This window comes from Cygnus olor, chromosome 3, assembly GCF_009769625.2.
Source record: "Cygnus olor isolate bCygOlo1 chromosome 3, bCygOlo1.pri.v2, whole genome shotgun sequence".
In the NCBI taxonomy this organism is placed as follows: domain Eukaryota; kingdom Metazoa; phylum Chordata; class Aves; order Anseriformes; family Anatidae; genus Cygnus; species Cygnus olor.
The window spans coordinates 69,538,446-69,552,407 of NC_049171.1; the positions used below are offsets into that span (position 1 = coordinate 69,538,446).

At 41.0% G+C, this 13,962-nt stretch overlaps 1 protein-coding gene across 15 annotated transcripts in view; it reads right to left on the bottom strand.

Annotated features, from left to right (window-relative positions):
* Nucleotides 1-13,962, bottom strand: part of LOC121067872 (SAM and SH3 domain-containing protein 1-like) — a 553,101-nt gene that overhangs the window by 85,045 nt on the left and 454,094 nt on the right. For all 15 annotated transcript variants that reach the window (XM_040552757.1, XM_040552756.1, XM_040552761.1 and 12 more), the window contains exon 2: nt 13,211-13,339. In XM_040552757.1, coding sequence (XP_040408691.1) covers nt 13,211-13,339 — 129 coding nt within the window. The remainder of the gene's footprint in view (nt 1-13,210; nt 13,340-13,962) is intronic.

Consider the following 13,962-nt stretch of genomic DNA (forward strand, 5'->3'; position numbering starts at 1 on the left):
CATAAGCTTATATGTAAAGAGTTTGAAAAATGCTTTAATTATTTCTAATGAAACTTTACATACTTGAAGCAGAGTTCAAGAGCTACTACTACACTACTAGAAATATCCTTTCAAAGGATATCTACAATTATCTCAAAGACAATGATAAAGCATTCTTCAGTGAGAAGAGGACCCCAACATTCAGAGAAGTGTTAAAGAAGACATTTATGTCAAAGGCTGAAAGGAAACACAGCAGGTAACTTGCCATAAGCAAAATTACTCAGAGAGCCAACTAATATGTCTTGCCCTAACTGTATGCCTTTTATTGTCATGAGAGTTATTCAGTAGTGACCCTTTTTGATAGAAATCTGAGTAATTCCAGGTAGAAGAATCTCAATGTCACCACTAGTAAGCAGAGAAGATCAATTGTGTTTGCGCTATTTAGAGAAAACAATAACTATTTCCTGTTCCATTTAGCATGGACATAAAAGAAAACACAAAGGATGTTTCCTACTATACTTTGCTATGTTTCCCATGAAAGTGACTTTTGGCAAAATGCCTCTCTCCTTAAACTTCATTATGGACCTTATATTTTCAGTATCACCCACTCAGCTAAAACGCCTTCCTGCTTTCTTCTGCTGTGGCTGCCTGAACATTTTTATTTTTGTAATTTTTAAGAGTAGGAGAAATACACTAAAGATACAAACCCTAGAGAGAGAGATGTCCTGCCACTTCTCCAAATGAAGCTATAATACAATAAATATCTTTTGTATTACAGGATCTTCTTATGTTTTCACAGAACTCCTCCAGTTTATTCCTACAAGTTAATAGTTTTAAGTCCTGCTCTCATTTTGTGAAGCTGGACTAAGACATGGCTAGCCTCAACTTTCATTTTCTAAGGACTTTCAAGTGTATAAAACAGTCTATGTAGAAACAGTTCAACCTTTCCATGCCTCTATTTTCAAACCCTTTATCTTCTCTTTTCTCATTCACTTCATTTTGAAGCTTGCAAAGCTTCAGAGCAACCTACTGTAGTGGAAATCAGAGCCTTGACCGTGGCTTACAGTTGCAGTAGCTATAAGAAAAAGATCAAAACTGTTATTAAAAACCTCCTCCCTTGACCTCATGCCTCAACAAATTGACCCTAAAATATATGTATATATAAAAGCTATTGGTCAAAGAGTCTTAAAATTTCTAAAGTTGTGCTACGCTGCAGCATTTTTTCAGTTATTACTTTTTGTAATACTTTAAACCACGTTGTATCATTACAGCATCCTGATCAACACAGCCAGTATAGGTCTCACACTAGTAAAAATAGCTTGGGGTTTTGTGGCAGTTTTTTCCTCTGGTAGCCTTAAGGATGAATCACCTGCTTTTCTCTATCCTAGCCCAATTTTCTACTGACCTACTCGTTGTACCCTCTAGCATTTCACTCCTCAGCCTTGGGAACAATCAATGACCAAACTCCCTTCTTTCCTCCTCTTCCTCCTGACAAACTCAGTGAGAGGTCCCAGCTTATGGGGCACCTGCTTCAGACTCGCTTGGAGTCCTTACTCTACTCTCACATGCCCCAAAGCCAAGGCTCCTTCCTTCAGCACTCATCACCTCCTGTCATGCCTGAACAGTCTAAGTATCCCAACAAAACTTACAACGGTGGCAAAATGCAGGAAGCTCCAAAGAGCATATCTAACGGCAAAAAATTATCTTCATCTTTCTAACCTTCCAACCTCCTTTACTCCCTTTGGGCCAAAAACTCAGTGAAAAATACATGGCTACTTCACCTCTGTATTTACCTTAGCCGAACTGTAACACACTGAAAATTTATTTATTGTTTTTTCTACACATTTTCAACACTCTTCCATATATAACTGCCCCCTGTTATTCAGTCATGGAAAGCTTCCTTAGATATTTCATATTTCCATGTTACCAAAAGCAGATGTAAAATTTGACACGTATCTTGGTGTTTTTCCATTTCCATTGCTTAAAGGAATTTTGAAGAAGATTAACATTAAAATTTCTTAGGAAATTAGGATGACTTCTACAAAACAAATGAATAGTTCAAGAGCAAAGGTGTAAATTTACATATACCACCTGCAATTTAAAAGCCACAACAAGATTAATCCAGTAGCACTGAACCTATCTCAGTTCAACAGAGGAAAAAACAACAAAGTTATCAAGTCCCCCGAAATGTTCATCCAAGGCAGCATAAAGGTAAATTCTAGTCTTGCCGTTAATTTGGGAGGCTACTCATAAACAAAGAGATCAAGGAAGATAATTGACCTGCTAATGTCTATCTTACAAACAAAAAGTTATCCAAACTACTTATGGAGTTAAAAACAGCAGTAAAGAAAAACAAACTTGAATTTTGCTAGAGGGTCAGCAACTTGGCTCCTTTATACAGTATCAATCTGAAGTGAAGCATTTGAAAAAATAAAAATAAAAAAGGAGCCAAAACCCATTAGTCTGAGATTCATCTTTCTACTCCATTGCTAATAATGCTGTTCAGCCCTGTTAAAAGTATTTAAATTTTTCAAACTGCAAGTGAAGAAAGTAAAATAAGATTTAGAATCTTTGTGGAGAAGATGCCTACCTGGAAGATGAGACACTGGTATTCCCATTGCTGCTGCAGGAACTGTTTATGTATGCGAATTGTGCTGATCAACAGATAATGTTAAGACGACTATGGAATATTAAAAGCACTCCAAGATAGGAGATAAGAGTTCAAGTTTCCTCAAGCAGAGGAGAGAACTGAACTTTGGGTTTCTACCCCGCTGGATCAAACCACCACCTCCTACTATTTGCAAACCGTGCCCCTTGTTTCTCATACTTTCCCACAGGTGTTCAAAATGAATATTTAATTTGGGTCTTACTGAAACAGCATGTTTTTCAGCCAAAGCTGTTTGCTAACTTTCCAGTGAAACCAATGCATTTCTGAAGAGATGAAAATCCACTCTACAGTGAAGTTACAGTGAAGTAATAGAGCTCTCTACTTCTGCATATCAGCATTATCCCCTCCATACATAAATGACATAAAGCAGCCGCAGAACTGTAGGAGTGGCAGTGAGCTATTGACTAATAGAGCTAGACTCTTCACCAGACCTCTGTACTTAAGAAGAAAACAATAAAGTTGTCTGAAAGATGTGAGATCAAGAACACTTCAGTGGTCTTACACACTCTTAAGATAGTCTTAAGACTTAAAGAAAAGTGAGATAGCGGGCTGGATTTTAGCCTTGAGCCGCAGGCCACCTAGCTTGTTCATCACCCTGGCCATGCACTATGTAATTAGCTCTTGTGGCCAGTATTTGTTTACAGCTGCTCTGGGGGTACACCCAGACTAACTCCATTACTTTTTAAATCCTTCTGAATTTACACAAATTTTGTGCTAATCTACTGCAAACTCATGGTCACAGACAAAACATTACAGAATTACAAAGGTAAATCTCCCTGAGCAACAAAATCTCAGGGAGGAGAGGCCTAAACAGGAATAATGATACTCAAGTTACCAACCTCAAAGGATACAACAAAGGGTAATTAACGTTTTTAAAGTGCTTTGAGGGTGGAAAGCGCTATACAAAGGAGAAATTAAACTATCTGGTGAGCAACTGTGTAGGCTAGCAACTGAAGGCTCCAATTATGTAGATCACCACATGAATGTAATAAAGCAATTCCGATGACCAACTTCCTTCGTACATCTCATTGGCATCCCTTCCAGCAATTCCCCCAAGCTGCGAAACTTTAAAAGTGATCTTCTGTGTCAAAACAGACTTGAACTATGGCTTAATCTTTGCTGCGAGACCAGAAGAGGAGAGGCCTAAACACGTCTGGAGGTGGCCCAATACAGACAGCTGACTTAAGCCTGAAATATGCCACTTGGAGGTAGGCTTCCTTCAAATACTGTTTATCATCTTAGCTTTTCTTGAAAGACGCTTCCAAATTCTGATTTTCTTCTGCTACCTTTTTATCTTCCTAATTTATCTGGATAGCTTGAAAAGCTTGTCTGTTTTCCACAGTTATATCCACTGATTTAATAAGTCATTATTCCTGCAAACACTGCCTTCTTTGCATCCTTACGTGAGCTGAGGTACACGACTACACTGCCATCATTTTCACACGGAAGCTAAATCTAAGGATTACGACTATAGTCTTATCGGGAACTTCAACAGCAACAGGCAAGAGACACAGATGTAAATGAAAATTACCACTGTGTGTTTCGTAAGAACCTTATGCATTCCAAATTTTGCTAATCATTTCAAGTCCTTCTTCTTTAATTAGTTTCTAATCCGTGACTGATTTTGTTTATCATGCCCAGCAACACAAGAAATTCATCCTTCTGATAAGGTACTGAAATTTAATCCTGCTGTAATATGTATTATCCATTCATATTCATATGTATACAAAAACAGGTTTACTACCTTCAATTACTATTGATTAGCTATTACTTAATTTTCTTGAACATCCAAAAAAGACTTAAGAGTCAAGGAAAATCTGGATTCAGAAATCCCAAACTATTTTGTTTCATTTTGCAAGACAGCTGTAATCTAAACTGGGGGGAGCACTGAAATAAATCAAGAGGGATACGGCAGACAGGAGTCAGGAAGAGGGATTTCCATCTGATACCCATTCCTTTTATTATTTTGTGGAAAACAGATTGATCAATCACTAAAGAAATCACATCTCTTCAAACTGCTTGCATTCTCCTTCAAACACAAAATTCACAGACCGTCCTGTTTGAAATGGAATATTTCTCTGCATGCTTCAGGCAATACTGCTGAAACAGGAAACCTACACAACACTGAAAAAAGATAAAGCATGGAGAGATCAAAGGGGGGTAGCTGTGCAGTGCCAGAACCTACATCATGAAGATGAGGGCCAGGCTGACCAAAAAAAAAAAAAAAAAGGGGGGTGGGGGTGGGGATAGGAATAAACCTTTTGAGTTTGCAGAAGGAAGCCTGCCTTCCTCTGGGCATCTTTGCTGGAGGAGTGTCCTTCTGCTGTGGAGAAACAGATGTTCCAAAGCACATCCAGATGTGCACAAATACTCGAGATGCGTTTCTGATTCCCCTCAAAACACGCTCTTGATTTATTCCTGATTAAGACCTGCCTGTTTTCCCTGACAACCTGCAAGGCTGTTACATTTCTTACAAGTGCAGTTTTTTTGGATACCTCAATAACTTCAAGACTTCTGTCTTGAGCAACATCCTCATTATTCCTTGAGATCCAGCGGTGGTGTTCCTCTACCTAAAGACGCAGGAGAAGTGGAAGCTAGCACAACAGTACTTTGACTCCTGAAGCTGCTGTCAGCCATCTTCAGCACACGTAGATGAACTAGTTGGAGGATAGAAGGAAAGGAACACAGAGCTGCCTGGGAAGTCGGAACTAATCTACTTAATGACAAAGAAGAGTCCTGGGCAACCTGATCTAGTGGGTAGACATTGCACCTTCTGGGTTCATTCTTCTGATGGGTTAGCTGCTATCATTTATTTGATACTCTTCTGATACATTGCCAATTTTCTCCTTAACAGTCACTACTGAATCCAAGAGAATTATCAAAAAAGTTACCCAAAGTCACCTATTTTGAATGCAGGACTAGAAAAATCTTAAGACGTTAGCTGTGTGCATTTTAGAGTAACACTGGCTGCCACTTAATTTTTCTTCACACAAGTCTCACCAGTGTTTTTAGCTAGCTATCAGCATTGTCCCAGGCTTTGCTAAAACACAATAAACAACTGTCTGCTAAACAAACTCTGGACTGCCTGGCAACTTTAGAAAAGCTGTTAAGTGTGTTCACAATATCCTGGATCTTCACTCCCCGAAACTTAATGGTCTGCCAGCACATACTACTGTCCTTCACAGAGTAACGTCACTCAGGTATTTGGAATCCTTCTATTAGTGCATGGACTGCACACCACAAAAAACATGTACCATAGTTTGGGTTTTTATTCTGAGAGATGTATTTTCTTATATGACAATTTAATATGTTTTCTTTCTTTTTTTAATAATGTTATCCCTTGCAATAAAATTTACCTCATGGTCCAGGCAGCACGACACTGTACATTTCCACGTTGGTTGTCATCTTTTAAATTCAGAGTGGAGAAAAGAAAAAGAAAATACATAAAGGGAGCTGAAGTTAGTCAACCGATTCCTCCTCCTCCACTCCTGAAGTCCTCAGGCTCCAATGAGATCAAATCACAGAGTTAATACAAATCTAGTCTGTCAGTTCCGGCAGACAAGCACTGCTACTAGCATAAAAGAAAAGCACAGCAAGAATACGTTCAATTGATCTTAGGTTCAAATTAGAAGTCCTGCTAAACATAAAGGGACAAGAAAATCACTACAGATGAGGATGCAAGATTGAGAATAGCTAGAAAAACATTTATAACTCTAAAGGCAAATTATTCCTCTCTCAAGTTACCAGTCAGACTACCCAAAGTGAGTTACTTTTTCTACTTAGGACATTTTTTATTTATAACAGCATTACCAATTCTGAAAAAAAAACACAACACAATCACCTTCAATAACTTGCTCTTCCTAGAACACTGACATTGCCAAAAATACAAACATTCAGAAGACTAGAAGTGTTGAAGTGAAGATCCTGCTCCAAAAAGCATGGATCCTCTGAATGCATTAAAGAAAGATAAGGTCACCCAAACCACCATAACAATCCGCTGAGTCTCCAGCCTACAAACTTTGGCTATAAATAGACAGATTTTGCTTAAGGGATTATTCATAAATGGGCTTCCAACAAAAATAGTGTTGAGACTGCAGGAGATCATTAGCTTACAGAAAGTAGATAGATTTTTACTAAGTCTGCTAGTACTAAGTAGGCTAAGGGCTGCTTAGAAATGCATTCACTTCACTGTGTTTGGAACAAGCCTTGCTTTATTTTCATTCTTAATGCTAGCTCTGTATTTAAATGCCTTTGCTGTCTTGGTGTGTGATACATGAGACACTAAAAATAGCCTGTCTGTTCCAGAATTTCCATTGTGTCTACCTTTGAAAAGCTCCATTAATGATGAAAAAATTATTATGAATTAAGTTTATATAGATAAACCCTAAAATATTGAGAGACTGAGACTGCAGACACAGAAATCTCCATTATTTGTTTCCTATATATGTAAATCTACTTTATGCACCTCATATTTAGGAAAAAAGACTTATTTTTTTCCTTCCAGTGTAGTTTGAAATGCTTAAAAGTCCACATCTTTTACTGCTGCTTTTTCTTTCATGTGTCTGACTGATAAGGCCTGGAAACCCTCCAAAATTCAAGAAGTCTTATCTGTGTGTTCTCCAGTTCTTTTTGTGTGTGTGTGTGTGTGTGTGTGTGTGTGTGCGCGCGCGCGTGCGTGCTGTAGATACCTTTCTAATCCAATTCAGATGTTGTTTGTATTTTGGAGAGTCTCTTGCAGCCAGCAAGACAAAACAAAACAGTGGGATTCTGTTCCTGCAAGGTAGAGGTGTCCTCTCAGGACAAAGGTAAAAGCACACAATATTGCATTTGCAAAGCAGAGCTGATCATTTCATGGCAGGGAAAAAGGAACCTATTCAAGGACCCAGAGATTTTAACGTCTGTAAAACACAAAGAATACGGGAAGTGGCTAGAGCCAGCTCTAGTGCCGGCACAGGCAGATTCCACAAAGATATTCAGTACTGCAACTTAACTGGCTAACTCCCATGGAGACTTCTTAAATGCACATCAATCACTGACTGGGAAACAGTTTGGGGTATTTCAGTCTCCTTCAGCAAAGGCTGGCTGAGTTTCTCTGCTGGTCTTATGATATCGCCCACCAGTAGTACAGTACCAGCAAAATGCACCTCTAAAAAGGCTAAAGATTAATTACTCTGTCACTCTAATTACTAATTACTCTATTTGTGCCACTTTACGTCCACTCTGCCTTGCTGGACTATTTGTACATGATGATGATATCTAGACTGTCAAACCTATTTGTCATCAAACAACCGATTGCTGAGCATCTTTCAAAGCCATGCACAAAGACACGAGCTACATGCTTACACGCGTGGGCAGCAAGACAAGAATCGTATGTTGGTTTTGTGTTCATTTCTATTTTCTGACTTCATATATGTGCAGATTCATAAAGCCAGCTACTGTAAAACCACAAGGGCCTAGGGAAGTCGATTTGTCAGATATATGCACTGTACTTTATGCCATGTAGGCAGAGAGATTCTGAACACTTCCCTTTTTGTGCAAGGAAATTAATTAAATCCATGCAGGAAGAAAAAAAAAGAAAAAAAAGAGGTAAATAGTGTGCCTTGTCACTTTCCAGTGACATTCATTTTAAATTTATGCAATTTACAAATCAAAAGATTAGTGCAATTTCTCAGTGCCACAGCCATAGCTGTCAGAACCCATCAGGAAGCCTCAAGCTGCTCTTTGACTTCAGGATCACCAGCTACAATGCAGAGCTTGGCAGCAGCAGTTAGCTGGCCGCTGTCAGTGATGGATGAGACAACAGAATGCAGTTTGCTCTTTCACAGCTACATCAATACTGTCCTGCCCTGCTGACAGGCAAGATGAACCTGCTTTTGACAGTGAGCCAAGCAGATATGATCCCAAAGACACAAAGGAAGCAGATATGAGGAGTAACAAGGAGCCATCCTCGCCGAGTCACTTTTCTGGCCATAACCACCTTTTAGCAGATGTCCAGCTGAATTTTACCAGTGATACATCCATTATAGGCCTGAAAATCCACTCCGTCTACTCTGACTGCAGTTCTTCCTCAGCCAGAAACACATACGGTGCACAGGAATAGGCCAACTGCTAGGAAACGTGGGCAACTCCCATGCTGTTCACAAACATTAATGTCCAAACCCAAGCACATTCTCCATTACAAAAACAGAGGCAAAATTCCAAATGCAAAAAGCAGTTACCGTGGTTGGAGACAACGAACAATCTCTGACGGCACTACCATTTGTAAAAATAATCTGTGTTTAGCTCCATCTGCAGCTACTGTTTTGTTACAAGATATGCTGCTCTCCCAAACAATTTCACCAAGTGATATTTTTTAAAAATTCAACGAGAGCAGGATATCCAAACTGTAATGGCCATGGTCTGATAGGAAAGGTTGAGGAGGAGCTGATTAAAAAGTACAATATACAATCAAGATATCAACACTTGCTCCGAAACATTTTTAAAACATTTTCAAAGCGTACAGAAGCAGCAATAAACAGCTCATATTTCTGTCCTTTCAGTGGACGTGCTACAAAGGGCGATCTGGGCGAGCCAGTGCTGAATGCATGTTCTTGGCAAGACTCGCCAGCTCGGGCATTTCTTTGTTATTGCACTGCTCCTCCTGACACAGCCTCTCCGGGCAACTTTTGGAGGACACTCGGACCCCTGGGGTGATCCACTCTTTCTTTATCTGCAGAGCATTCAGTAAACGCAGCTCCAAACCTAACGCTGGCCTTTCACATTTTGTGTTTAACACTCATCCTGCTTTAAAAATCTGAAGGTGAATCCCGACACTTATTGCCTTTCAAATTTTTTTTTGCACAAAGCATCCGTACCTTTGAGAGAGCTGTCAGAGACTCCCCACTCTCCTATTGCCTCTTTCATTCTCATCTCAGTGCAGGGTTTAGGCTTGCTCTATGAATTCCCCCTCTATGGATTCAGTAACCTTCATTTCAGCAAAACCCTGGAAATTAGCACTAGTACTACACACACAGCAGCTTCATTCTACCCTAACACTTAGCTAAAGAGAGGGAGAAGATCATCAGTGGGGGGGAAAAGGAACGGAAGTGTTGCTCACCTGCAGCTCTGGCATGTCCCCACTGCTGGGAAGAAGTTAGCACTGTCCCTCCTCACCCCTGCTATGAGGGCAATGCATGGCAGAGCAATGCCAGGCTAGACTAACAGCCCAGTAATACTGGTGCATAATAATTTTGTCATCACTTATATTTACTACTGGGATATGCCATGGATCTGGCATTCCCCTCCAGCATTACTCCCCAGTCACAATTCCAAAATGTCCGCAAATATACTACCTTTCCTCAAGCTGCAGAGAGGAAAGACATCACACCAAACGAGTCACTATCTTCTGTCTTTCACATCAGTACTTCTGAGGCCACTTCAGCAGCTCTTCTGTTTAAACCAATTCCTCCTTCTACAGCAGATGATAATCAGATATATTAATCTATCACAGTGAAAATGCATGCTAGTCAACGAGGCCATTCCCTGCCCACTGTGTACCTACTCAGCGAAGCATGAAGCAGAACGTCTATCTGACGTCCAGAAACCATATTATATACTGGTGATGGATGTAGCAAAAACTAAGCACTAATTTAAATTTCAGTTGCGTTATCATTGTGCTGATTTAAAAGTTCAAGAAGTCATCACTGGACTACCACAGCGAGCAAACCAAACATGGGAGCCACTGCCGTTACATCTCCGGGATGTCTTTTCATGCAGCCATTTTCTCTGACTACAGTTTCTCTTGAACAGGATGAGCTAGCGAACCACTCGCTGGTCTGCCTTGGGTTAGCTCACATCTATTTAAACCAGCTTGAAGCTCTGCACCTTTGATGTGAGTTAATTAAACTCACATGGGTTTCCCCAGACTGGCTTCTGCAGCTTTGGAAGAGAAAGGAGCCAAATTAGGCCCATCTGTCCAAATGGAAGGGAGTCCTCTCCTGCCATATAGCATACTCCATCACCCAGCACAGGAGCTGCCTTCCAAGAGCCCGAGTGCCAGGAAAAGCGGGTGTCGTGGCTGGCAACAGCCACCTAGCATACCAGGTATGCGGAGGCTTTCAGATCCACTCTCCTCTGCCATCAGCTGCTAGGCACAGAAGGCTCACAGGTCTGTCTAGAAAGGGATTTCCCGCAATCATCTTTTCTTTAACACTTAGCCTTAAGTAATCCACGTCATCAGGTACAGCTGCTAGAGAATGGGAGCAAACCACTTCTTGCTGCTAGTCAGTGCTAAGATCTGGGGAAGCAAAGACAGAACACACCGCTACACATCTTCAGCTCCCACACTTCTCTTAAAGGGTTTGAGCTCGCAGAGTAACTGCAGAACTTATCAGATAGCATACTGGCTCTACCACAGCAATGGGAGGTATTAACCATACCTTGCTTTCCCATACAAACAAGATGGGATATGAGATTTACAGCCTGAAATTTCTAAATAAAAAGTATTATACTAAGTGACAGCAAACAATCCTATTTTTAAAAGTAGTATTTCATACCAGAAACTCCACAGAGTTTCAAAGCAAAACCGCTAGGAACAACTACAGTCAGCAGGTTCACAATTTACAAGCTCTGCAATAACTAGTAACTTTCCTTATGAGTTTCTGTATGTGATGCAAAAGAATTACCACCACAGCAAAACCATGACCAAATATAACAAAGAAGAATTCCTTCAGTAACCTGTTTTCTGTCAGACAAGATTTGTAGGAAATATCAACAAAACTGTAAGTAAAATGTATGATACAGTTGGGAAACATAAACTTAACATAGAAGACCTAACTAAGCATGCCCAAAAGCCTTCTTCTCTCTGACACAGATTATGAATGTTATGAAAAAATGATGAAAAGGTTTAAAATGAAAAAAAACAATCAGTAATACACATGTACAAAACAAACATGCATATATACACTAAGCAGTGATAAACACTTACTAACGTTACAGAACTGTAAGGAAATGGAAATCATCCAGCAAGCGAAGACGTTTTTGTGTTAGGCCTCCTGAAAAGGTTCCTCCCCAGACCTAACAAAAATGAGTTACACAGATGACCTGCACATACATTAGTTTCAGCAAAAGTGGGACTCCCCAAGAAGTCTGCACCACTGAATGGGTAAAATCCTGGCAGGTTGGGCTTTAAGGGTCATGTAACGGTTAGTGTGCTGTACTTGAAGGCCAGTTATAAGCAGAGAACTGCAGGATCTATGGGCCTGTCCCATTAAATACCTGCAGAGGAAATAGATGGCACCATTATCCAGGCTGTGGATTTGAGTTACAGTCAATACACTTGAGGGCCGAGCTGCCATTCAAAGTGGCCTCACAGAAATCTCGAGAAACTCAACATGGCCAAATACAAAGTCCTACTCCTGAGAAGGAGTAAGCCCACGCACCAACACAGGCTGGGGACTGACTGGCTGGGTCACCCTGCTCTGCAGAAAAGGCCTGGGGAGTTCTGGGGCCACGAGCACACCTCCAGTTGTGCAGCCCTCAGTACTCGCAAGATGTCAATGAACTGTCAAATAAATTGAGTGAGTCCAGAGGAGGGCCACCAAGTGCTCAGGGCTTTGAGCCCTTACCCTGTAAAAACAGGCCAAGAGGGCTGGTAAATTCAGCTTGGAAAAAAAAAGACAGTCATACACAGCTACCTGATGGTGGCTATGGGGAGGTTATCAAAAACACGGAACCCAGTTCTTTGCAGTGGTGTGTAGTACAAGAATGAGACAACAGGCCAAAAAAAAAAAAAGATATGGAAGGGTCTGTATTAGATTATCAGGGGGGGAATATTTACTGTAAAGACAGGGAAGCAGAGGAACAGGTTGCCTAGACAGGCTGTGCAGTATCTGTCCTTGATGCAATCTCGAGACCCAACCGGATAAAGCCCTGAGCAACCTGTTTTGAAGTTTTGAATTCAGTGTCAACCCTGCTTTGAGCAGAAGGTTGGATTAAAGACCTCCTAAGGCCCCTTCCAGCCTGAACAACTGTGACTCAATGTCCCCCTACAGGTTCTGTGACATGCATTAATGGAAAAGGGTTCACAAAATTGGTTACTGCTTACATTTGAGAGCATGAAATGAATATTTGCACCTCAGAGTTTTAAGAAGCTGTACTTTCCCAGTTCGTACAGTGCAACAAACAGTTGTACAGTTGAAAAACAGCACACAATTTCATTATGCTCACACCAGGAGCATCTTGGAGCAAGGAAACAATGCTTTTGTCAGACACCATCTTGCCTCCAAGAGTTGAGGTTGGCAAGCAAATGCACATAAGCAAAAAATGCTCCAATTGAAAAACAACTAAGAAATGCAGTCTCAAGGCTTAATGAATCACAACAAATATCTAAAAAAAATATAAAGCAGTTAATTTCCAAGTGCTTAATTGAGTAGGCCAAATTGTTTGTGTGCATGAACGCAATCACATCTAGTCACTTCTCTGGGTAGGGATGTAACTTTCAAACCATCAGGATGAAACACTAATGATTCTCCTGGGTCACAAACAGCAATCGCTTGTCAAAAAAGTCATAACTTCTCTACGTACCACATCAAGGTCTTGTGAAACCCTCCGCTTGCGCAGCTCTTCCATCCTCTCGCACACATCCGTGAAGCAGGTGTTGTAATAGTCTGCATACTGCTGAGCAAGGTCATCAATGTTTCCCAGTGACCCATCCTATAGTGGAGACAAGGGGGGAAAAAAAAAAAAAAAAAAGAGAGGCTAGTCAGTGTTAAAATTCTAATTTAAAAGTAATAGCACAAGCCCGAGGTAGAGCCCCCCCCCTCCCTGTAGGGCAGGCAGCACACAACTCGTGGCTGTCCTTCCAATCCCCAGTCCCAAGCAAGAACACCTGGGAGCCACGTTATCACAGCAGCTCCTCAAGAACTGGTGGGTCCTTGCTAATCCCTGCACCGACAGAAGTGGCAGGGACAGCGATGCCGAGCAGTGGTGTCCCCAGGCACTATGTGCCTCGATTCCCTCCGACCCACATGCATTCATATTCCAAGTGGCTCTCCCGAGCCGCTGCCCACTCGCCCCGTAACCAGTCATCACATGTGTTTCACCGACCTTATTTACTGGGAGTAGCCCTGCTTTCCTTCACAATGACTAACAGCACTTTCAAACACTAAAACCTCTTGCTTATAAGCACCATCAGTCAGACTGCAAACAATTTCAGCCAAATGACTTTAACAGGCGAGTTTATACCACCCACAAAGACACTCTGCCAGTTGTTCTTTTAAGGTACTCTGGAGGCGGAAACAGGCTTCGCTCAGTCCCAAACGTCTGTTCTGCTAGGC